The sequence below is a fragment of the Pipra filicauda genome, unplaced genomic scaffold (genome assembly GCF_003945595.2).
Source record: "Pipra filicauda isolate LSUMZ 115617 unplaced genomic scaffold, ASM394559v2 scaffold55_size4083901_pilon, whole genome shotgun sequence".
Taxonomy (NCBI): domain Eukaryota; kingdom Metazoa; phylum Chordata; class Aves; order Passeriformes; family Pipridae; genus Pipra; species Pipra filicauda.
Genome location: NW_024104709.1, coordinates 1,019,796 through 1,043,086, shown reverse-complemented (window position 1 = coordinate 1,043,086; position 23,291 = coordinate 1,019,796). Strand labels below are relative to the sequence as shown.

Here is a 23,291-nt window from a genome sequence, read left to right as displayed (position 1 = left end):
GCTGTTGTCAAACTGGTTCACAAATTGCTATTAATTTCTTTCATAGTTAATGTTACTTGATTTAAAGAATATAAAGAATCATTTTTAAAGAAGCTAAATACTCAGGGAATCTAAATTTCCACTCAACGTCACTGGGAATGTAATTGCTAACTACTGTGGTGTATTTTAAAAAGCTTTAAGATGTCAACATTAAATTCTTTATCAATCTTGCTGTTATGTTGGCTCTGAAGACAAGCAGCGATGGGTAGCTATAACTCAAGACTGGCAGCACAAGTAGGCCCACAGTGTCACCTGTGAACAGTACTAAGTTCTTCACATTAACAAGACAGACAAAAAAAGAGCTGACTATTGCATAAGTCACTCAGTGAAGATGTAACACAAAGAGCAGACAAAATGTTAGAAAACACACAGAATGAGACAGAAATAACTAAAAAAGTAGAGGGAAACTAAAAGCATTCCACAAAAGCATCTGAGTTGTGGATAAATTTTTACTTGAGGTGATTTTGACTGCAATACTACTAAAATGTTCAGAACACAGAGCAAAAAACTATGATTCAGCATAACACAGACATTCAAAGTAATGCGAAGGATAAAGAGTTTCCTTTCTCAGGAGAAGGTGATGTTATAATAAAATATAAAATCTGAGACTTCAAGACACAAAACTAAAAATTGCAGTTACTTTTTGGACTATTAAAAATAAAAGTATCCTAAGCCTTCCTTTTTAAGTTAATGACGGTTGTAGAAGAGCAGTGTTGCAAGCAGCATAGTCATGCATCTGTGCTTGTCCTTGTGTCTCTGGGCCTTGCTGCTCCTTGCAGATCTGGTGTAGGAATACAATCAACTATGGTTTTTCAACAGAAGGCACTTATAATATGTGATAACTTGGTATGAAGGCTATTCATTATTACAGAATGTTGCAAAGAGCCAAAATAGAAAGGGCTGGAATCCCTCGCATTTAACATCTGGTCTTTGCTGAAATGAGTTTTTGGTTACCCTTGAACTGTGTTCTGAAACAACGAAGAAAACCCCCGTTCTCCATTCCTCATTCCCCAATGCACTACTTTTCTAAAACCAGCATCTAACAATGTCAAACCTACATTAAAACTAGTTAAAGCCAGTGGAAAGATAAAGGAAGTAACTGGAAGCTGGACCAAGAGCAAGAAGCTTCAGTAAGAGATTAAGAAGAGATCATCCTTCAGTCACTTGAAAGGTATTCCCAACCTCCTCTATCTGTGATGAAGGCTTTCTTTACAGGTCATGGACACAAGATGCCAGCAAGCCACTGTGGAGAAACCTGAGGACTTCTGCTTGGCACTTTGTTGGTTGGTTTTTCAAACAGAATATTATACGTAATATACACATTGTGTGGCATTTTAAAATGTTTGTCAGCCCTAGTAAAGGCTGTCCATTACTGCCTTCAGCAATGGAGGCACTGAAGTTGAAGTTGCAGGGAGTAGAGGTGGGCCAGGTCTAAGTTGTTCCTAAAACCTCACCAGTAGAAACCAGGAAAACTTTTGAAACAGGAGTAGACATCACAGATACGTTCGCTTATAACAAAAATAGCATAATTATTTTATAACAAATAATTTGAAGTAATCTACAAAGAATGTAAAAAGCCTAACATTTCACTTAGGACTAGAAAAACAAAATTATGCTGCTCCGATGTTCCTAACTTCTGCCTAAATCTAATTAATGTAAATTCTATCCAAATGCATTAAACTTTACATTAAGCAAAACAACACCCAAAACCATGGCATGCAGGGTCCTGAATGTGCCTCACTGACACTGGTGGCAAAACTCCCACAAACTTCAAAAAGCAGGACTAGGCCTGGACAGTTCTGATTTTTTCCTTTCTATTTTCATTCCTAAGAGAAAAGCTTTCTGTTTAGGTTTAATAGTCTTTGCACCACGGCTACCACTGTGGTTTTTAATTTGGATGAGACATTTAACAGTACTAACATTAATGTTGTTTCCCATAGTAGAAGCAATTGAACATTGGAAATAGGCCAAAATTATGAAATCAAGCAGTGGAAGCTGGAAAAAGCATAAACTTACTTGTATGTTAAGTAGAGAAAAGTTTATAAATTAATTGGGGCCTGAATCCTCAAAATTGCTTGGAAAATAAAAGAAGAAATGAGAAGCAGGGGAGCTGAGCTGTTTGTTAAAGACCAATTCCCCTACTGTGAGGCAACACTATATAGTCATCTGACAAAACCTAGGATCAGTAGGGTCCTTCTGAGAGAAGGCAGCGGCAGCAGCCACAGGAAGCTTTGACAAGGCTGCAGAGTCATAAAAGGCAAAGAATTAATGAAAGAAACAAACACATTTATAGTTTATCTACACAAAATCCATAAATTGGTTTCACTTTCAAAGGTTTGTGCAAGAGCAATGGGGAACAAAGAAAGAGCTATGTCCACAGGCCATGCTGATTTCCTGTCTATTTTGAACAGCTGGCCTCTCATTAAGAGATGGTAACAGTATGACCAGAGGTAAAAATTAAACACAGACACAAAGTCAAATATAGCTATGATAAAATTCTGTCTATTAAAGTAGTTAATAATCTACCAAAGTATTAACTTGATATATACTTCTGTCATCCAGGGATGTCACAGTATTAAAGGTGCTGATGATAATATGCACATTTGGACTTGGAACTATCTCTCATCACCAGGCACATGAACACCTAATAAGCGCAGTGTACTTTGGATTTCTGCAGCTCATTGAACACAACAGTGAAAGAGAAACAATCCAATTAAATAATTTTCTTTTGTTTTGCTGTTGTCCAGAATGCAGTACAGTTTAAAATATTTTTTTGGAAAACACCTATTTTTAACGTGACAAAAAAAGCCAGCTTCCTACCTCCCACTTCCAGCTTCTGTTTCTTCTCTGAATCATTCTCTCTAACCATTCTCTCTCCTTCCCATGCAAGAAGACTAGGTGAGGAGACTGACAACTGAAGTTCCTTGATAAGGTAGCAGTGTGGTGAATTAAGGTGAAGCAAAGCAAAATGCATAGAAAAGGCTGGGGAAGGTTGCTTTGTTAGGTTTTATTTTACTGCTGTATAAAATACTAATCCAAAAGAAAAGGAAAACAAACATACGTGATCTGAATGATAAGAAAATGAATTCATGTAAAGAGAGGAAAAACCTTCTCAGAGAGCAATTTTTAAGAATTATGATAGTGTCTCAGAAATAAGGCTATGATCTTGTGGAAAATTAAGAAAAGGGAAATAAGTTTTAGTGAGTTAGAGTTAAGATTAATAGGTTAACTGCTGTAAAAGATAAAGATAAGGCCATGATAGTTACTGCTTAGGTCTTAAATTTTAACTGTGGAGTGAATTTCTGTTCAGATGAACACAAAGGTAAATAGAATAAGAAGTACTTAAAAACAAAGTAGAATGTCTTGAGACTGCAACAGTCTTGTTCTTGGCTATACAAAATGGAGAAATAAGAAAATAGTTGGACAACTATTCACAGAAATAAATTATAGGGATATTTAATTAATAGTAACTGCATGAAATCACATTGTGAGCAAGTTCCATATGACAGCCATAACATTTCAGTGGATCATCTGGGCAGTGAGAAATTACCATTACTTCCATCAGGTATTAGGAACTTCTAACCTTTAACTTAGTTTTTTATACTCTGAAATTTTACCCTAGTGTCTTGTAGGATTTCCTAAGAATCCTATCCAGGAAAAATCCAAGAAAGTGGAAAACCTAACAAAGAATCTTGAAAGCAATGAATGGGAAGCAGTAGGAAAAAATAGTTTGCTTTCCAGATCTTCAGAAGTTCAACTTCCTCGCAAACTCTAGAAACCTCAAAGAACTGCCAGTCTGGTTACTAAAGCCAGGAACACTAAAGACCACTGGTAAGCTGATCATTCTTTTTTTTTCATAAGGGAAGGATGTACAAGCATAGATGTATGCTCAGAAGAACTAAGACCTAAAGCTGTTTCAACCAACTTTTCTCAAATGTTTCTTCTGTAAGAGGTAAATGATGCATGAAAATGTATGCAAGACATGAAAGATATACAAAAAAAGACAAAAAATTACTGTGTATATATATTCCTATATACGTATATGTGTAATAGGTGTAAATGTTGTTAGTCATCTATCATGTAGCTCACCTAAATTTTTAATTATCCCTGTGTTACCACAACAGGGTAGGCTGGGCTGGATCTTGACTTCTTTTTTTCGTTTAGTTTTCTAAGTTTTCATAGTAACACTCCTGATTATTTGGAGAACATTAACATTTCGTGTGACAAGATTAACATTTATACTAAATTATTCAGAATGATGACAAAATGCTATTTGACCTTGACAGAAAGTGCACTAGAGCCTTTTCACTAGACCAGGCCACCCCTGACAAACTTTATGACATATTATGAACATGTAATTCTATTGCCTCTGAGATGACATATGATGATCAAAATAAATAGAAATGGGGTTACTTCCCCATAAGAGTAATACATTATGAGAAGTAATTTAGTGGCACAATCACTGTATGTCAAAAAAGGAGGAAAAGGAAACGGAAAGGGAAATTACTAGAATAATTTCTCCCTCTTCACCTTTTTTTAGTAGACCAAGAAGAAGAAAAAAAATCCAGAGGATGGGATAGTGGGATGACGAGACAAGAAGAAATCAGGTGTGCAGCCAGGCTGCCAGCCTTGTAAAAGATGCAGGAATAAGGATGGGGAAAGCTTAACATTCCTCAGCCATCCCAGATTGTTGGTACGAGCTGAGGCATGGCCTCCACTTGAAAGGCACTGTTGGCATAACCATATCATTTAGAAGTGGGAAAAATAATCCTACCCACATCACTACACCCTACTGTAAATGTAGGTCAAGTAGCAAAATAGTCCATTCAGAGACTGGGCTTACAGTGTACCAGTTAAATGGTTTTGCCAACAAAAGCTGTCTTTCTGCCGTGTCTGTGTGGGAAGCAGCTACTACCTTTTACAGATTTTTTCGCACCTAGGTAAACTCTGTAGAAAACTGGAAGCAGCACTGGCTACTTCCTGATGGTAAATTGGGAATCCTGGCCTATCTCTGAAATTAAAAAGCCCAGTTTTTACTACCATTATCATGACAGTTCTCAAAAGTCAGCAGCTAAAGTCCTTTTCTATGGGACTTTTGCCTACACTGCAAATAGATACATTCCATACTCATTTATTGTCCCATCCTCACAAGACTAATGATGTTTTGGTTTCCTCTCCTCAGTTTGGTCCTAAGATTCCCTCCCTCCCCATACTACCCTCAGAATCAGCCTGCTGCTTTCAAAGAAACCCCCAGAAGTCAAATTTTCAGGGGGTGTGACCCATCTAACTTTCTGCCTTTGAGGTTGTTCCAACTCTAGCGCCTCAAAGCCCAGCAGAAGTCAGGAAATGAGAGCATATGGTAAATAGTTTAACTCACACTAGTTTGGCTTTCAATTCTAACATGATTTTTCAGTGTTTTGCATCTAGTAAGATGTCTATTAACTCCAAAGGCTCTGGTTAAAGAGAACAAATACAATGACAGTGGACAGACACCACTGTACTGCAGATTGTTGCCAAAGAAAACTGGGTGTGCCATGCAACTTACATATCATATCTCTATTCAGTTCTCTGAGAGATGAAACCTGAGCTCTGAAAAAAATTATCTGTTACGGTTTACAGCTCCGGAGATTTAAACTAAAACAAACATGATAACAAGTATTAGGTTTCTAAGTACATCCAGAGCACTCAGCTTGTCAGCAGTCATATATTTGCAGACTTGCAGCATATGCCAAATAAGAGACAATGAATCCAATAATTGAAAATAAAGCCTGTTGTAAAGCCACTTGTAATAGCAGCTGTTGCCTCTATTGAGAAAATGTCTTTAAACATGTTACCTTTTAATACTTCTTTTTTCTCTTGCTCCCTCTTTTATGGAGCCTGGGTGGATGCTATAAAAGAAATAGACATTAATTAGGGTGGGATAATTCTCCAAAGGAAAACAGCATAAACATCTTCCTCCTTAATTTACCTGATGTTGACCACATATACAGTGTAATTCCAGTTCTGGAAAGTACGGTTCAACTGAAAAACAGGAAGACATTGATCACATGAATAGTGAGATGTTAATGGGGCTCTTCATTGCTTAAGGCACAGTTAGAATTTCACCCTTCTGCCCCTTGAGAAACTCCCTTCAGTTTTGCAAAGCAAAGAGAACACTCACATTTCAATGAGGTGAATGCTGAATGTTGTATTTCTCACTGGTAGTGAGAAATGTGGCCTTTTATATAGATAGAAGGAAATGTCTATAATGTCATGACACAGTGAATAGGCGAGTGCACAGGATGCTGACCTTTTCCTTTTTTCCCCTCTTAAATTCTCAGGAACACTTTGATAAGAATAGATTTCCTGACAAAGCTACCAGGTAAATATTCACCTGAAAGTCTTCAAACTTTTGATGATTTTCTTTTCAGATCTTCGTACTATTTATTCTGAGTGCAAAGTGGCTGCTCGGTTCTCCTCTCAAGAGACACTTTTGCATACTCTGCTAGGGCCAAGTGACACCTTTCTATATTCTTTGGCTCAGGCACCTAAAGTACTTTGCCTGGCTACTGATGTTAAGAGAACAACCTTGGCAGGTGTGGATGATTGCATTTCTGGTTTGTAGATTACTACTATAGGTGGTTTCCCTATCTTCTGAAAGCTGAAAGCTCCAGGTTTATTAAAAGAAAAATAAAGAATAGTTGCCATATATTCATGATATATTTTCATGTAAATAGTTGTATAAAGACAACTTACGAACTGTGTGTGTGACTATGTGAACTGTCAAAAGAACAGAGAATATCTGTATTCAGGCAGAAAGAACTTTCAGAGACAAGAACTTCAAGAATCCTCCACCCAGAGGGCCCGGAAAGGAGCTTATGTCTACTAAAATGGGTTGAAAACGCAGAGACTACTAGAATCCTCAGCAACTGACCCATGGGAGAAGCCTTCTGAAGCAGAGAACATAAGGATAAACTGGAAAAGTTTATTGCTTCACACAAATCAACACTGCCTGGCTTTTTTAATAATTTCTTTCACCATATAACTTCAAAACCATATTAGCATTTGGGCAGAAAAATTTTGTCCTGTATAGTGATGTTGGAACTCGGACATCTACTGCTTTCAGTGGACAATTACAATTTCTCCATACTTTTCAAAATCTTACCTAGTATCTACATTTCTTAAGAAGTGGAGACATTTCAAAATTTTATCTATAGGGTCGAAGAGCCCCAGTTCCACAGAGCTGAATTCACTACTGCACAAATCAATAATAGAAAGATATTTAGAGAACACATATTTAGAGTTTATTTGGTAGCCTATTTTTTTCCTTTTCCAACTGATAATATTGATGCACCAGATTCATATATGTAATCACACAGGAAAGAAACTTAACTTACCCATTCTGCAATGACATCATGTACTTTTGACACTGAGTTGGAGTTGGAACTAAAGACAGTTATAGATATCCTGTAGAACAGCCCACCTGTCCATTAAAAACAGCATTATAATGTTAGAAACTGAGAAAATTTACCTTTTTAATAATGAGACTTTAGTTTCATGATTAATATAAAGATTAGGCTGAACCTCATATACAAGGACATCTCAGGCTCTTCTCGGCATTAAAAAGTTTGAAGTGAACAAGGCCTGCAGGTTTGGGACCATTCTCGGTAGTGCTGTTGATTCTGACAAGAGTTCCCTTCCCCTTCATATTTTCAGAGACATTTGAAATGTGACATGGAAATTCACAGACAACGTATATAAAAATATTATTTTGCATATGCCTCTAATGTGGTGTGTTAAAGCAATATCATGAAAGTGCCATTAATTAAAAAACTATTATAATTAATGAAGTTTGTAAAAGCAGATAAATACTGCTCTAAGTCATATTGTTATAATTCAGAATTGAACCACTGCAGGTTACATTTAAAACTTTGTGAGAGCAGATAAAACTCATCAGTTAAAAGTAACAAGGTAACTGAGGACATAGGAATAGGTGTGAGAAGGGATATACAGCTCTTGTTTCAAAAGCACAGTCTTTCTCTCAGGCCTGGTGATGGCCAGAGAGTAGATGAACTCACATTAGCTTTACAAAACTGGCAGCTGAACAAACCATCTTTCAGTCACAAAATGTGTAACACTTGGCTTGGTGCAATTTTATATTCAGAAAGCTGTTTTGAAATGTCACTGGGCAAATATAAATTCTCTTTAAGCTCATGAGTGGGTAGGCAGCATTACAAGATTTTACATCTAACAAATAACATCAAATTATTTCCTGGTTATGCTCTGTGTCAAAAGTCTGTACTTCTCACAAGTCACTTTTTTTTTCATTAAGCTACTAAAAAGCCTCTAAGTTCCAGTTGGACAAAATTTCCCAGGATGTGGGGGAGGGTTTAAGAACTTCTGGATGAATTCACTTGCATATATGTGCACATGTGGCATTGCTTGGTTCAGGGCTGTTACCAAACAAAGCTGTGGGTCTTGATCACAGATACATGTATTCATATAATCCTCTGCAAATCTTACAGAGACAGTACACAGGACAGAACAGGGTATGACAATAATTATACAGAAATCCCTTTCTGTCTCTGATTGTAAAGGAACTACTCTATTTTTCTGAATCTAAATAAAAGATCTTTTATTATAAGTGGAGCAAATGTCATAATTTTACAACTTCATAGATAATTATTGTACAAGAGCTTGAAACAGAAGTATCTGGAAAGAAAATCTGAAGCCAGCGTTTTCCAGTTTAATTGTGCATACATCGGTTACTATCTTATTCATGAGATGGCCTGGCCTTATCAATATGGAATTAGTCACATGAACACTGAGATTAGTCTGAAAATTGATCTATGATAAAATACTAAACAGGGTTTCCTAGTTACCTTCTTTGGTAGGCTATGATTAAATTTTATATATGAATAGAATGAACTTGCTTTTTGATTTAATGTCTTTTTTTCCTCCCTTAACTCAGGAGATACACAAATTTGATGTACAGTTTAATCTGAAAATGTGTTTTAGTTTTATATTATTACTGTGATAATTTTAAATAAAAGAGGAAAAGTTAAGTCTTTGAAAGTAAAAAATTGGACTTTGCGCAAGTTGAAAACACTTGCAAGACCCGGATCTCATTTATATGTATATATCTTTGTATATACACATATACAATTTTATATCTATAATGTACGTGTGCTACACAGATACACACATACAGAAAGTGTTCATTTAATATATTCTCACACATTCATATATAATTACACATATGTATAATTACAACCTTATTCAGATAATTATACATATGGACAAAACCACTTTAATATAGGAATATGCAAAGTATTTTTAAAATCAAACATAGAAAGTACAAAACAGTCAATACCTTCGAGATCTCCACCAGATAGTGACCCAAAGCATGGTTTTAATGAAAAAGAGAATAAGAACAAAGAACAAATCTATATTTAAAACACTCTCAGGAGACTGCAGTGGCCGATAGTAAAAACTAAAAATTTTTTCTCATTCTCCACATTAAACTGTGGAAATCCATCTCAAAATGCTGACTGAAAAAAAAATATGGGTACAAAATTGATAAAAAGTAGCCAAAGGTAATTTGAAAATAAAAGAGAAAAAAATAGCATGGATATCAATTCTCCCCACACCCACCATCAATTACAAAAATATAAAGATCAATGAAATACCAGTATTTTTTTTTAAATTCTGTTAGGCAAATTATCTAAATATTCCTTTTTTAAAAAATCTTTGATTTTTGAAATTAAAATCTTAAAAAACATGTAAGTAAAAAAATTCATACAATCCCAAACAATTAAATGGCATAAAATTATATAAAATACATGGCAACCAATATATTATCTTCACAGTGTCATGAGAGCTGTTTTAGAGAAGTACACAAATACTAGAAATCACATTAATGACATGTACTATCACTAAGATGTTACAAATTCCCTTCTACTGCAATTAAATTATTATTCCAAAACATCTTCATATGCTAAGTCGACATACAGCTAAAGGATGAAAGACAGCTACTTCTATGTTCATTCTACAAACTGAATATCTAATAGATAAGATGATGTGGGTTTTTTTCTACATCTAACTTAATAGCTTGACATACTGTAGGTGACCTCAGGTCAACACAGGCAGCAAGAATCAGTGAAGGAGACATAAACAAGACAAAAGGACTGCAGCAGAGCTAGTAAGTTGATTCAGTGATGGGTAAGCGGTGCTGTTTTGGCTTGTCCCAGATGGTAAATTGGCCGAGGAATGAACATGTGCTGAAACTGATGACTGATGGTATGTTACAGAAGAAACTTGTGTTTGGAACCGCATGAGAGAGTGATGGATGGCTGCTGCTGCAGCTGTTGTCAGAGCGCCTGTCAAAATGGTCTCTTTGTGCTGAATAACAATTCCACTATGAAAATGGTAGAGGTATCGCATCATTCATTACTGCAGTTCTGGATGACTCCAAAATAGAAGAGCGATTTGCAAAATGCCCATAATCGGCATTTTTTAAATCCAAGACATGAGTAATAACAATATTCAGAGAAGACATTCCTTCTCTGTCCTTGCTGAAGGATCCATACCCCTCCCCTTCTGAATCCCATTCAGAAAACCTCAATATGTTTGTTGGTGTCAAAACAGCAAAATTCCCTATGTCTTCATTATTGTCAATGTTCTACTGACCATAGAGAGTATCTCCGACTGTCCACTTGATTTTCAATGGAGTTTTGTCCTAAAACAGTTTGATAACAACATTCTACTGGGTCCTAGGACTGAATTTGTCAGTTGGATGTCAGGCATAAATTTTGTGTATGTTGGGTTTGCACATGGAGTCTCTACAGAGATTAAATTTGTAATGCCTTCTGAGTGATGTTCCTTAATGTACGTAGATTTTCTAAACTGAAATGCACTGTTTGCTGGTAACATAGAAAAAGTTTTCCTATCAGCATTGCCTTCTATCATTTCCATGTAAAAATTTTCAGGTGCCAAGTCTAGCAAATCTAGCCTATTTTTCTGGAATGGTGTATCTCCTGTGTAGATGATATAGAAAAGCCAGAAGGAGAATGATGTCTGTCTTCTTGAATGTCAGAGGTGATGTGATGACGAAATACGGTCTCATTCCACCAGTTCACAGGCTCCAAGACACACATGAAATTGGTTGTATTGATGTTGGAGGATGAAATCTAAATAGTTTCTTTTTTGTGTTTGTAAGCAGTGCTGCTGCTGCTGCTGCTAACAGGAGAGCAGAACGCTGGCTCAGAGTCAGAGTGACCTAGTCCATTTGCCAAAGTCCATGCTAGCTCTGCATTAGGACTTCTGCTGTGAAGAAGAGGAACTGCTGCATTCACAGAAGGCTCTATAACTGCATCTACTGCATAAGAAGTGCCATGAAGTGCACTTCTAGAATAACTAAAAATATTTTCATTTGGCAACTGTTCCATCACAGTATTGTCTAGGTTGATTTTTTCTGTAAAAGCAGCCCAAATTTCACTGTGTATTTCAGAAGCAGCTGATGTAGACATAGTTGGAAGAAACAAGTTGTATGGATTTTTTCTCTCTGGATTCTCATCTACTGAGTTTTTACTGAAACGCAGAGGCCTTTGTTTCACTGGCCAAGTAACTGGGGTTGAGATAATTCCTATAATTTTGACCCCTTCTATCTTAGACTCCTGCTGCCACTGTGGTTGTGAATGGGAGAATTCAGGTGAATTTCTCTTCATACTGAAGATAAGTGTAGCAGGAAGGCTGAATTCCAGCAAGTCTGTGTGCAGTAAGCCACACAGTTAATGGATTAAAGAAAATATATGTAATGTGTATGTTCTTGGCTGTCTGCTCTTGGTTTAAAAATCAACTAACCAAGAGTGGAGAACGACACCAGTTAGCTGAGTGAAAGTTCAATTTGCTTCTGCCATAAGTGAATTTGGTTTATTTTCTTAGTCTTTCTACTTTGCCCTGGGTGTTTCAAAGCCACAGAAAGGACTTAATTGTCCAATTTTTATTCATATTAACATTAATAAGATTTCCTTCTGTCATTAAAAAAATTAGAGTAACTGCTCATGGTGAACACAGAGTGAGTGGATCCACAAAAAGGAAACAAACACAACTTGCAAGAAATTTTCAATATTTTCTTCTCACTTTTACAGTTTACTAAATCCAAAGAGTCTGGATTCAGATAAATTCTTTCACATTGTGTACTGCATTGCCTGATTGCCAACGTACAATAAATGATCTACCAAAAGGAAAAATATTCCAAGAGTTTTAAATCCTACAGTAACAACTGATGCATTGGGTAAAAAAAACCCCCAAACCAAACAAGTTAAAAACCAAATGACAAAAAACACCCAGATCCTAAGTTATTTCAGTGGAGCACACTGAAAAAATAAATCTTTAAAAAAATAAATCTTTAAGCCTCAGATGAAAATTGCAGAAATCTATCTCTGTGTTGGTAATAACATTTAACAACCATCTTTAACAAATGAATAAATATTTTAGCAGCACCTCACAAAATGATGCTCAGTCTTTAGGAGACAGTGATATCATAGAATTTGAGAAAACCTCAAAAGAAATCCTGGCTTTAATCCTGTGCTAATAATAGGCTCATTTACTACCTTATTTTTTCCCTTAATCTTTCTAAATGAAAAGTAAACGATATGTGATACTGTCAACATTTTCCCTAGTAAAGTCTGATCCAGCTCTTCTTGAAGTCAGTGGAAAGATTCCTGTTGACTCAGTGGAAGTGGCTTTGCTCCATAGGAATGGTTCCACTTGGCTCCTGCGCCTGACTAGTGAGGAACAGACAATCCAAGCATACTACCACCCTGGCTGCACAAGCGGGAGCCACACAATCCGCAGCCTTGAAACATTTCAACAGCACAGCTCTTTTCGGACCCTTTTCAAAAATCCCTCTCCCTTCCGTAGTTCTTTGCATGGGTAAATACAACGGGTGACACAAAGTTAACCTCTTTCATAGAAGAGCCAGGTAAACATGATACAAATAAACACTGAGTTTGATTCTGTTCTCATTTGCACCATTCTGACATGGTCCAGTGAAGTTAGTCCTGATTTATTTCAGCATAAATGAGATCAGAATTGAGACATGAGCCTTGACATTACGATAGTCGGAAAAACACACCTTAAAATACAACAAATTTGCTTTACATACAGTACAAGAAAAATGTAACACAGGATTTCTTACCATTGTTTGGCTTATCGTTTCTATTAGTATCAGGCATGTTAGTGGTGACAGTGGGTGGTGTAGGAGTAGTAGCATTTACAGTAGCTGGTAATAAAGATGAGAAAGAGGTGAACTTGAATGAAATATGAATGTTAATAAGGTAAGACAAAATGGGAACAATGCATGACCATGTAAAATGAAACCATCTACACACAATGCCATAAATGTTAAATAAACATATTATTTTTTCTGCACAAAGTGATGAATAGGTATGAACTGAGGCCCCAGTCCTGCAATCTTCACTTGCATTGACTTCACTGGGAGTTTTGCCAGTGTAAAGTTTGCAAGATCAGTCCTATAACTGCTTTCACAAACTCAAAATCCTCTTATGAGAGCTTTAGATCGAAACAGCTGTGCAAAGACCAGAAAATAAGTTTGAAGATGCACTTATTGCCTGTGAAAAGAATCATTGTCCCAACTCAAAGACTGAATATGACAAACAAATGAGAAACTAAAACATCCATCTAATTAATTCCATCCATCTAATTAACTCCACCGAGCTCCAAACAATAAAGAGAACTGAAATCAGACTTGGAATAGGTGAGTAGAAATATATATTTTGAAAGCTTGACGTAGGAGCTCAGCCGTACTTTTCTCACTGATACCAATAGGAGTCACTCCAAACAATTCTGGAAACCATCTGGACACTTTCCAAAATTAGAGGGAGGAGCCAAAACCTGCAATTTTTCCCCACAGTAGACTGGGCGGGTATACGTGCTAGAGGAATTCAAAGATTATGCCAATCAATTTTCAAATAATGATTTGGGAAATAATTTAATTTTGTCCAGTAACTCCCAAGGAATGCAGATCCACTCACTGACACATTTACTTTTCTCCTGAAAACTCTTAGTTAAAATCTGAAGGTTGGTATGGTAAAATCCCAAATGTTACATGGCTTTGGACGACTTTGACCAAGAAACAACGTGGAAAGGTTAAACAATCATATTTTGGACAAAAAATTGCATTTTTTATGTTTTGTTAGGTGGATTTAACTAACCTTCTGAGTCTGAAAGTCATAAATTCAAGTCACAACTTAGGGAGTAGGTTCATGTTAAGGTTTCAGTGAGACAAGACAATTAGGGAAAGAGAAGAAGTTGCACGCTGGAGCAAACAGGTTATAACTGGGAAAGTGAGCATATAAAGTGACACCTAAAAAAACCTCTTCTCTCATGAAACCTCAGAGCTATATTGTCTGAGAAACAAGTTATAAGGCTTCTAATAGATTGTATCTTCCAGTCAATGCTGTCAAAGCAGGCATCTTTTAATGAATGAAAATATTTACTAAGCATGACGGAGAAAACAGCTTTCATCAGGCTGTAGCTGATCTGGCACCCACAAACTTTTTGCCTGGTGTTATTGCACAGCATACAACAAACAAACAAAAAAGGAATCCAAACTTGCCTCTCAGTTTAGAGAAAGTCTGCAGTGTCAACAGAAATAGACACTTTTTATGATTTCCATGATTATTACAATAATGATGATGGCGCTGAACGGGGTAAATCTGATATGGCATCTTAGTCCAAAGTGATGAACTGAACACAAGGGACACTTTACCAAACACTTTTTAGAGAAGCAAAGTGAAAATACTCAGTCTTTATGATGGCCTAGGAAGTTAAGAGAGGCAAGTTTGAAAGGTAATATCTTCTACTAGACAAGTTAATAAAGCTGGAAAAAAGGATAAGGCTTTTAGAAAAGCAGGTTTGTTTTGATGAAAGTGTGCCCATTTCTGCAGCCATATTAGCTGACGTAATGATAGTATCTTCTTTTCATCCCATGCCACTTTGATATAGGAAAACATTCAGAGTTCTTCCAAGAGAATATACAAAGTTATTTATATGATGGCTGTATTACCCTTTACATATAAAAAGACTAATACTGAATAATTGTGGATGTCTCATTTACCAAGGTATTTGAGTGGTAGTATTTACATCACACTGTGCTTTGTGAATATGATGCCTGAAAATTACTGTTTAAATCTGATTATGAACATTAACAGCATTTCACTTTCCCTGTGGAGACCAGTACACTATGCTCCAAGAACCTGAACCAAATTTACCTCAGGAAAATCTGGGAAAAGTAAACTAAAGACTGACACAGATCCCTTACTGGCTTTCCAAGAAGAGTACATTTTCCCTTTTATATTTGACCTAATCTGATTTACTTGTAATATTGGTTTTGAAAGAGTTCTCAGACTTCCTCTTCCCCTCTTATATTTTATTATCTCCTGTCTCCTTCTTCCACCATTTGTCCAGAAAAGGGTTACAGAGCTAGACATTTTTGGTGCAGTTGCTGCTGCGATTAAAGTCTAACATAAAAGGCCAACACGTTATCAGGTTTGTGTTCATGAAGGTGTTGTGGAAATGCATTGATGTTGTTCGTGTAAAGCACTTTTTATGGAACTTCAGCATCTAAGGAGAACAGAACAAATTAACCATCCTTGCATGCCCACTGATTCACATGACATGGAAATCTTCAGGGTTCACCAATTCCTTGCATTCAACTGAGCTGACCTTTAAAGACATCTAATGCATTCTTATATGTGGTGATTTTTACACTATTAAACCCTCACTAAGTGCTGTAGCATGTGTTGCATTAACTAATAGCTACTGGATTTTGCAGTTTAATGTTGATTTTTTTGCCTGCTAATCTCAATGTATCTAGTCTCAAAATAGCTTATTGAAAAAAACTCTGAACAAGAGCCACTTCCTTTATTTCCATCTGCTCATTTTTTATTTACAGATGTACGCACTTCTTATACTGGTTAATATTTTACTGTCAAAATGTGCAGGAAGAAAAGATGGGCAGAAAGAAATGAAAGCAGTCAATTAATGCAGTTTTGATATAATGGAGACTATTTGGAAAATGTATTATCATGGGAGTGATCACATTTTTTCCACATATTGTACATACAGGACACCCACACACTTGATGAGACCAAAGAATTCCTTTCCTTGCTATTTTTTATTGCCACTCACCCTTTTAGAAACAATAATAAAAAAGAAATGGAATAAAAAATCTCAGGATTTCCCAAAGATGAAACTGTGAAAAGGACCTGGGCTTCTTACCTTGGCAAAGGCTTCCTAGGTTTGCACAACTGGTTGGTTCAATTGAAGAAGAGGGAATTAGATATGAGCCTTTAAAAGAAGAAAGCAAATAATTTAGAAAGGGTTGACTACTGGGCATAAAGCTATCATGTCTGAAAACATATATCATTCAGTGCAGTCCCCTTCCTAATTTCTCTCAGTGGCAAAACTGACACTGCCATTTGCCTATAAGACTTAATGTGTTTTCATTTTCTGTTTCCTCTGTGGGATCCTTGAAAACCCTGCTGACTTGCAAGTTATAGTCACTTGTGTATCCTCCCATGGTTTTCTTAGCTTTCACTAAATAACATCACATTAAAGGAATGCAGCTTGCATGTACTGTGTGAAATGAGTTTAAGCAAAGGTTCAGTATGGCCATAGGATTTATGCAATCTTTGTGAGTAATAACCCCTGCCTTGGAGGAGCAACTACACTCTGCTACTATAGCACAGGTTACCCACCACACAATTCTGAGTAATCTCCCTGTGACAGACACCAACCAGATAAAAGGTAATTAAACTTGTTTCTTTGCCCAGGGTGTGGGTGTGATTAACATTCTGGTATGCATGATTTATAAACAAATAATGTTATAAGTCTGTATCTCTACAGAATTGTTCATTACAACAAGCATACACTTCGATGATCTGGAGGCAAAAACAGGGCACGTAAGAATGGCTACAGAAAAACAAACGGTGCAACTGAATTAGTTGCACTTTGTGTATCCCAGAAGTTCAGCTGCAGACAGAGCTGCCTTTGCACATTGTGTTGAAAATAATGAGACCATAGAGCACTGGCAAAATGTAAACCTACTAAGAGTGCCGCCCTTTTGGCTTTTGCTTTACTACCTCAGAATCATATCAACTCAATGAGGTTGTCTCCTTCCATAAAATTCAACAGCCACCATCCAGCAGCTTGTAAAGATAGCTAAGGAAGTATTTCCTGTGACGCAAGAACAAATGAAGCATGGACCCTTGACACAGACATCGTATGATGCCGCAGATACCACTACGTGTATTGCTGACAAATATAAGGCAGAATTAAAAATGTGATCCTCAACAAGTATCAAAACTCAGCAAATTTTTTTTAACAGATTAAGAGATAGAGGTAAATTCACTCCCTTGGTATATGAACTCCAGAAAGGATGTTCTAAGTGAATGCACTACATCCTGCATGAGCTTTCTTTTTCCCCCCAAAATAAATATGCTAATATTAAACAGTCAATATCAAAACCTACTCTAAGTTTAATCTCTGTTCTGTAACATGGAACGATGACCTGAGAGTTGGCTGGAAAATCTGCAGGCATTCATATTTTCTTTAGTATTTAAAACAAGACTGCGATTTTATTCGGTGAAACTAAAAAAAATCCAATCCAACTTTACAAAACATTTAAGTCAGAAGACTGTTGTATTGAGTTTGCATGGCAAGGGTTTGGCAGCAGCGGGGCTACAAGAGTGGTTCTGTGAGAAGCTGCAAGAAGTCTCTCCTATGTCCAATGGAGACAATGGCACTCAGCTCCAAAAATGCCACTGGCCAAGGCCGAGTCCATCAGCAACAGTGGTAGTGCCTCTGGGGATAACAGATTTTAAGAAGGGGGAAAGTTACAGGACAACAGCAATGCAGCCAAAAGAGGAGTGAGAATATGTGAGAGCAAAACCCTGCAGACACCAAGGTCAGTTAAAAAGGAGCGTGAGGAGGTGCTCCAGGTGCTGGACCAGAGATTCCCCTACAGCCCATGGTGCAGCCCATGGTGAGGCAGGCTGTCTCCCTGCAGCCCATGGAGGTCCACAGTGGAACAGATATCCACCTGCAGACCATGGAGGACCCCATGCTGGAGGAGGTGGATTCCTGAAGGAGGTTGTGACCCTACGGGAAGCCCATGCTAGAGAAGTCTCCTGGAGGGATCTGTGGACCCATGGAGACAGAAGCCCACGCTGAAGCAGGTTTGCCAACAGGACTTATGACCCCATGGACTTTTATTACAGGCAATTGTGTGATACATCTCACTCCAAATGTCTGACTCAGACATCCATATCTGCTTGTCATAATAGACTTTCGTCATAGTCAGTGGAGAGGAACAAGCACTCCTACAGCAAAAAAACTTCTGACTTCACTAAGACACCTTCTCCAGTATGAGATGCACTGACCTGTGGAATAGCCTTTTTGATTCCACTGTTCATAAACAGTACTGAGGGCAATTATCTCTGCCTGAAAAATTGTCCAGCTGCCTAAGGCAGAAACATCCCACACTGAGTTAAATCTGACAGTGAAATTAAGAATTCCTTTGGCCTTTGGGAATGAAGGACTCATATAAAATGCATATAAAACAAATGCAATTGCAGGCATGGAGACACATGCTGCCACATTATCCTTAAACTGAGTAGATCACATCCTGCTATAGGTATAGCCAATTCAGACTTCAAAATCAGAACCAGAAGTTGTTTAAATGCTCCTCAATTTGCCTGCACTGAACTCTGAACCAGTGTTCAGTAGCAATAAAGTGCTATCATTACCTAGGCTACTTGTTTTAAAATTAGTTCAGATACCCAGGCTGTGTATGTATACCTTTAAATGCAATCTGTGCAAAGGTATGGCAATAAAAACAGAATTCTGTCAAGTCCTACACAAGCACCCCACCATGACTGCACAGCTGTGAAAACACTAGTATAGGGAATAAACTAGTAAAAGGTAAAACTAGGAAAAGACTATCTGAAACAATCTGCCAGTGTTTTCAAGCTCCACAAACCTACTTGTAAAAGCTTTGTCTGAAAAACCCTGAAAATAATACCCCTTGATAAACATAAGCACTGTTCAGGCACAGATACGTTGAGATCACGGCTAAATGCTTGGCTTGCTTTTTTTTAAATGACATGCTGCTTCCTGGTGAAGCATTATTGGAGCTGTGTGAAAACCTTTTCTGCATAAATCCTTCCATTGCTGTTAAATGAAGCCTAATCAGAGTCAGTTCTCCAATGTTAGTGGTTTATTCATGGTTGATAGTCTGACTCATCAACTCTCCTGTTGAAGGATGGTTTTACAAAGAAGGCTTTTACTCAAGTAGAGGAAGGGAAGAAAATTCTAACAATTTAATCACTGGGATTAGTAACCATCTTTGAAATGGTATTGCATCCAGTATTTTCTTTTAGGAAATACTCTGGCTCAGGAAAGCCTTTATCACAGAGGGTGATTTAACATCTAAGAAAGAAAAACACTGACTAATGAGTTAGTTTTCTCATAGGCTGATTTAGAGGAAATAACAATGCTTATACGTAGATACATTTTAAGTGACCTGTATAGACTCCTGGGCCTAAAGTAGGAACACTAATATACTTTTTCTAAAACAGTGCTCTGCTGGACATTGATATCCCAAAGAATAAAGCTGTGCAATGAAAGTAAGTCTACTGTTTCTATTACCACAGCTGTGATACTACATTTGTGTTACAGGACTGTACAGTCTTTAACAGAAAGAAGAACAAGACCCCTACTTCAATCAGAATTAAATGAGACTGCAGCTTTTAAAGAGGTCTTGGTAGGTTGTTTGGTAAAAGTGTTATGGTAGTCATCATGGTATAACAGTGTAAGAAGAGTAAGATTTTTTGGAAAGTTATTCGCTATGAGATCAGTTCATACCGATGAAATAGAAACAACTTCCTTGTCCAGAACACCTTTATCAGCCATAGTCAGATCAGTCTTTTCTTTGTTCTGGTAGAAAGGTGAAAGTATCCAGTTGCTTCTGGTTTTATAGAAGTGTTGCTTAACCTTTTTTAGCAGAGGTACGCTGAGATCTGTCTCAGTGGGTCTAGCTGTGATTGTGTCTCACACTTTGATCTGAGTAAAATAAAGCAAGCAAGATAGCTTTTTTAGCCACCTTAATCCCTTATGAACTATTAGATACAGAAACTAGCATGTCTTAATGGTGCCAGCTTCTGTTCTAAACTAATGACTCTCTTAGTGCTGACAGATGCTCTGTCAGGAGATGTTTATATTGACACTACTTAAACTGTGTTTAAACCAGTAAGTAATAAGGTGTCAGAGGAGCAAGAAGGCAAAATTGGAGAGGACATTAGATGTGAAGAGACCTCACGTGGTTTAGAAAGAAGCAATATCTGTAACCATTTTCTTTGATTTTTTTGCTTTTGTTTTTGTCAACACGTATTCATTATTATTGGAGAGCTTAAACTCTGTGGACATGGAGTTTGACAGCAGCTCATTTTACAAGCATCATATGTATGTGTATAGGCTGTTCCTGGCCATGGTTCAGATTTTCCACTGTGCGTTTTATAATTATCTAAATATCTCCAAAGCTATTAAGCAAAACATTCTTTAAAAATTATTATTATTATTAAATTATTTATTACTTATTGGTTTTTATTATTATTCTTCTAAAGTGACAAAGAGTTTTCAGCTTTGATTTTTTTTTTATTTCAGCAGAAAACTGCCAACCAGCTGTAAAAATATAGACATATACAAAAAATACATCTGGACACTTATGAGAATCAAGTGTCTGAGACATGAAATGAGAACAGGTTGGACAATGTATTGAAATTTATCTTCTAGAGTAATCTACAGGAAAAAAGACCTTCAGTAATTACCAATTAAAAGAAGGACTGATAATATATCATCAGGGACACAAAATCTGATGATTTTGATCTAAAACTCTTCCTTCCTGTCTGCCTCCTCTAATTTAATATTTTTCCCTACTTTCCTGTCTCATATGAATTGTCATTTTGTCACTGATTTTGCTGGTTTTGTACGCTCAGCAGAAGGCTACCAAGCGCTCCCCTGGCTAATCAAAGGGTGAAAGGGCAGGTACAAAAATATTTAGTAATTAGTTAGTTAACATACTTTATTTTTTTTTCTCCAGAGACCACTGTAATCTTACTTGGGGCTAGCAGGTAGTTGCAGTTATCCCCCTTTTGCATGAGTCAATAAGGAGTGTTTGGGAAAAACTTTGATCATTTCAAGCAGCAACTCAATATACTTAGGGGACTTGTTCTTTTCCTTTAAGGAATCAACTCTATACCTTTCAAAGCCTCTGTGTTGGTAAGAGTTGAGCTAAAGTCTAAGAAAGGTAAGACCTAGCTATTTTACTTTCACAGGAACACTCTCATCTTTTTCCATCTTGGTATATGATATGTTCAGTACAATGCAGAAGTGTAGGGGGAAAATAAGCAAAAAAGTCTTGGCAAGGCGTACTCACCACAACTCAAATTGTTTTCTGCTTTCAGTGCTGAAGTTGGAATACTCCAGAATTCATTTTCCCAGTCTACAATGTTTCCTTTCACATCGCAGCTGAGGTTGGCCAGCATTTGTGCATTCATGGTGAAATTCCAGAGGCGGAAGTTGTAAATGTCTCCATTTAGAGAGCTCATTTCATTGCTGTTAGAGCCCAGCACCAGCCTCCCATTTCCAGGGATAACTTTGTCAAAGATACCTGGACAATGCACTATATGATAGGTGCTTTTGGCATATATACCTATAGTCTCTGAGAAGCTGTCCCATACAACACAGAGCTGTTGAAAGGTTCCCGTGAAAAACTCTGCATTTCGGGGCAATGCATTCTCAAGGATGCACTGTGTGCCTGAGATGGACAGAAAATGGCCTTTTGTGGTCTTTCCGAAGCTGAAGAATTCTGTCGACAATGCATTAGTGTAGGAGAAAACCTTCCAGTCGTCATTGTCATCACTGTTGCCTTTGGTTGCTTCGAAGCACAGTGTAAACTGGCTAAGATCTGGCACTGAGACAGACTCTGCCACAGACACAGCATCTATGTCGGGAACCTGGGGAATGATGACTTTCTGATTCCTCAGAGACACAGCGACTAGAAACAAGAGCAGATGAGTAAATTAACAAAAAAAAATTTCATCATATAGAAATATAGGCAGATTGGGGTTCAAAGTAAGATTCATTAAATCAAACATTCATTAGGTGGTATTTATCACTGTAATTGTCATAGTTTGAAATTGGCCCCCCGAGAGGCTGGGGGGGGCTCAGAGGTGATTGGGTGCCAGGACAGTGTTCCCTGGAGAGCCAATCACCACTCATGTTGTTCGCTTCTGCTCAAAATCATATATCACAGCACCGGAAACGGTTGGCAGTCTTCTTGTTCTGGCTGTTGGTGTCTGCTGCATGTAGGTGGAGAAGGCCAGGGGGTGGTTGGGCTCCCTCTCTCCCCCTCTGGGGGTGTGGCTCAAACTGCCACAGTAATATATCAATAGCACACAACAAGGGGAATTAGACTTAGGAGTACACTCTGCTGAAAATATGCAGAGATCCTTTCAATGGCACAGAAAATGCTGTGTAACAGCTAACAACCCCCTATGTTGCATTAAGAGCAATATTAGGACATATTACTTGCTAATTTCCAATTCTGCCTCAGCTCACTTTAACACTCGCAGGATCACTCTTGAGGAAAAAAGGCAACGCAGAAAGAACCGTATATTGCAGAATACACCATCTAAGGAGTCTTTCTGCTGTGCCTTTTGTAATCGGATATGTCTGTCACGTATTGGCCTCATAAGCCACCAGCGTGCCTGTAACAAATGTGGATAGAGCCTTCCCAAATCTTCGTTCGCGAAGCCTAGCCATGACCTCAGCTCACTTTATAAAAATTACTACTCATTCATCGACTAAGGATGCACTAGGCAATGGAGTAAACCAGTTATCTGAAAAACACAGCATGACTTGCTTTTAAGATATATTATTTTGATTACTTGTCTGCATGACTATATTACACTAGTGAAGTTCAGGCCTTGCTGCTTTTAATTATCACAATAGAAGAAAGCTGCCATTACATTCCTTGGCAAACTGAAGCCTTTTGTTTCTGAATTCAGCTAATGGCTTTCTGCAAAGCATTAGGCATCTTCTCATTTTGTCCCCAGCAGCTTTCTGGTTGAATACTGCAATCGCGTGTTCATGAATATTTATATCTAAGCTGCTCACTATTTGCTAAC

At 37.4% G+C, this 23,291-nt stretch overlaps 1 protein-coding gene across 3 annotated transcripts in view; it reads right to left on the bottom strand.

Moving 5' to 3' along the window:
• The window catches only part of ADGRG6 (adhesion G protein-coupled receptor G6), a 108,769-nt gene that overhangs the window by 39,721 nt on the left and 45,757 nt on the right, over positions 1-23,291 (bottom strand). For 2 of the 3 annotated variants that reach the window (XM_027751498.2, XM_027751504.2), the window contains exons 4-9: positions 21,539-22,159; positions 16,324-16,392; positions 13,220-13,303; positions 7,416-7,501; positions 6,008-6,060; positions 5,874-5,927 (exon numbers count right to left, since the gene is read on the bottom strand). In XM_027751498.2, coding sequence (XP_027607299.1) covers positions 5,874-5,927; positions 6,008-6,060; positions 7,416-7,501; positions 13,220-13,303; positions 16,324-16,392; positions 21,539-22,159 — 967 coding nt within the window. The remainder of the gene's footprint in view (positions 1-5,873; positions 5,928-6,007; positions 6,061-7,415; positions 7,502-13,219; positions 13,304-16,323; positions 16,393-21,538; positions 22,160-23,291) is intronic. The other variant, XM_027751502.2, reaches the window with a different exon arrangement.